We start from the raw sequence: 2,720 nt of genomic DNA on the forward strand, positions 1-2,720 counted from the left end.
CAACCGTATGTGTTGAGCAAATATCTTAAAACACACCCGGAAGTGAACAATCTTTGTGTCCGCTTTATGATAGCTAAGCAAGTGTGGTTTTTCTCATGCACAACAATAAATATGTAATTTATGACTGTCACTATTGGTGGCATCAGAAACTTTATGGGTACTGAATTAAAGTGTCTGGTTATATAAGCTGCATTATTTAGCATCTGAAGCAGACAGGAAGGTGAACGAACTCACCATGTGGACTCTCTTGGTTCTCTGCAGTGCGATTGCCTTAGATGGAGTGCAAGGTATTGTCCACTATTTTCTTATTGTTATGTTTGTCTCTTTGTTTTTGGATTGTGGGTTTTTGGCTTTTGCTACCCGTACCGTCTCTGGTCTTTAAATACTCTGATCTTTTGTCCTGTTTGTTTGTTCCTCTCATAATACTTCAGGTGTCGACCGCTTCCAAACACCTGGGGAAATGCATCCAACAGGATTTCCAGGTTCAAAAACGACCTCCTACTACAAATAATGCAACTATGATATAGTTTTAACTGTCCTGCGTACATCTAAAATGTTTGCCTTACCCTGTCGCTATCTGAATGGCCTGGTTGAAGTGCTTCAATCAGTTTCAGCTAAATCAGAGTCAATTACTGTATTAAAAGTGCAAAGATCTGATTATCATAATCTTTTGATCTGAATCACATGGTGTGTTGATGCATGCCTTTAAGTGTTTATCTCTCTGTCTTTCTACTTTTGTGTTTTTTTAAATCCATCAGTTAATTCAACGATGGCAGATCGTGTAACGGATTCTGCTGCAGCAGGTAAAATAAGTACCACCGAAATAAGGAGCATAATTTCAGATCAAGGTTCTGTTTTTTTTACGTTATTAATACCTAAAAAAATGTTGTTCAAATAAATGGATAGCCCTGGATAACTTGCAGGTATAGACTGGTTACATGTTATAAAGAGGCTGCACTATTTAATGGAGAGGCAAAGTGTTGACGTCCATATGACAACATTTTTTAACTGTAAGCATTACCGTCACAGAATTTATGGGTTTTTTTTTCTTCCAGGAGAGATATAGATAGTGATAAAATGTAATCAGCATAAACAACTTAAAAACCCAATGAGTTTTTTTTTTTTTTTGACAAAATATATTTTTTATTATATTTATTTATAATTTCACCCAATGGAAGAATCTGACATTAAAATCCCCATCATTAATCAAAATACAGCATTTATTAAAATTACAAGTATCACACAAAATAATTTACTGGTATGTTTCTAATCTGAGTGATTGCATTCTTTTTGTTTTTACTGGTCCTGGTAATGGTGCTGTGTTTCTTAAGGTGTACGCTGTGGTGGCCAGTTCTATGGCAGAAGGGGTGTTTTCAACAGCCCCAACTATCCAAACCAGTACCCGCCAAACTCAGACTGTATATGGTACATCACACCAAGCAGTGGAATCGTGCAGCTGGCCTTCCCTATTCTAAAGTAAGCTTGCAGGAGTTCCTGTGATCACTGACTACTGTTGCTGTATCGTCTATAGCTGTAAATTCATACCTCTATCCCCTTTTGCCCTTATCACAGCATTGAGTTTCACCAAACGTGTGCTTATGATGCCATTTACGTCTATGACGGCTCCAGTACCAGTAGCAGGCTTCTGGGAAAAGTGTGTGGCACGAACAGTACCACCTTCAACTCCACCGGTACTTCTTTGACTGTGCGCTTCAAGAGTGATGGTATTGTTAGCCTCTCAGGATTCCATGCTGAATACCAAGTTGTGGGTAAGTCACAATCATTATGACCAAGTGATTTTGTAAATTATGCAGTGTCCCCATTTGTATGAGATCTAGGATTCTAATAGGCCTATTTCACAGCCAACATGTTCACTTTTCACTGTAGGAAAGGCCCAGGTATGAATACTAATATTATGATGGCTCTGTCCTATTCAAGTGTCCCAGTAAGAGTGCCAGTCTGCACAATACCAGGACCCTGAAATAAAAGCAGCTAAATGGAACTCAGGCATTGATACTTTTATTATTTACACATGTGATTTTCTGACAGTGACATGTACAAATGTCTTCTGTGGAAAAGGCCTACAGAGTTAAAATACACAAAAGAAAAAAAACATTACGGTAAATTGTTTTGGGTGTTCTTTCTGCAGCTACCTGCCGATACAATTGTGGCTACGAGTTCGAAAACTGCTCCTGCTCTTCAAGCTGTGGATACAGAGGGAACTGTTGTCCAGACTATGAAGGTAAGCAGTGGTGGAAAATAACTAAGTTCATTTACTCAAATACTGTACTGAATTACAACTTTTGAGGGACTTGTACTCAGCATTTTTATTCTATGCTACTTTATATTTCTACTTGATTGCGCTATTGCACTATTTACTCCACTAAGCATATTTATCAGCTAGAGTTACTAGTTACTTTTTAGTTGACGGTAAATTTATAAAATAAAATTTATTGTTGAAGTGCATTTTACTGTTAGTAGGATTATGAATGCAGGTCTTTGATGAGTAGAATAAAAGAAAGCATCATGAGTTAGATTCATGTATCAACATAATCTAATCTCTCTGTCATACAGATTCCTGCTCAGCCACATCTGCACCAGAACCAACAACAGGTAAACTTATTCTCTCAATAAAAGCTCCATAAATGAAAAACGTACATAATAATTTTGCTATAAAGTAAATGTTGCCTCCCAGCTCAGCCCTCGTGCCGGTACAACTG

At 37.6% G+C, this 2,720-nt stretch overlaps 1 protein-coding gene across 1 annotated transcript in view; it reads left to right on the top strand.

Moving 5' to 3' along the window:
- Nucleotides 1-221: 221 nt before the first annotated feature.
- Nucleotides 222-2,720, top strand: part of LOC116379473 (deleted in malignant brain tumors 1 protein-like) — a 5,826-nt gene continuing 3,327 nt past the window's right edge. The window contains exons 1-7 of the mRNA XM_031841431.1: nucleotides 222-287; nucleotides 432-482; nucleotides 759-803; nucleotides 1,332-1,476; nucleotides 1,573-1,769; nucleotides 2,150-2,242; nucleotides 2,575-2,613. Of these exons, the coding sequence (XP_031697291.1) occupies nucleotides 236-287; nucleotides 432-482; nucleotides 759-803; nucleotides 1,332-1,476; nucleotides 1,573-1,769; nucleotides 2,150-2,242; nucleotides 2,575-2,613 (622 nt within the window). The 5' untranslated portion in view covers nucleotides 222-235. The remainder of the gene's footprint in view (nucleotides 288-431; nucleotides 483-758; nucleotides 804-1,331; nucleotides 1,477-1,572; nucleotides 1,770-2,149; nucleotides 2,243-2,574; nucleotides 2,614-2,720) is intronic.

Source organism: Anarrhichthys ocellatus, unplaced genomic scaffold, assembly GCF_004355925.1.
Source record: "Anarrhichthys ocellatus isolate YVR2014 unplaced genomic scaffold, GSC_Weel_1.0 scaffold3, whole genome shotgun sequence".
Lineage (NCBI taxonomy): Eukaryota > Metazoa > Chordata > Actinopteri > Perciformes > Anarhichadidae > Anarrhichthys > Anarrhichthys ocellatus.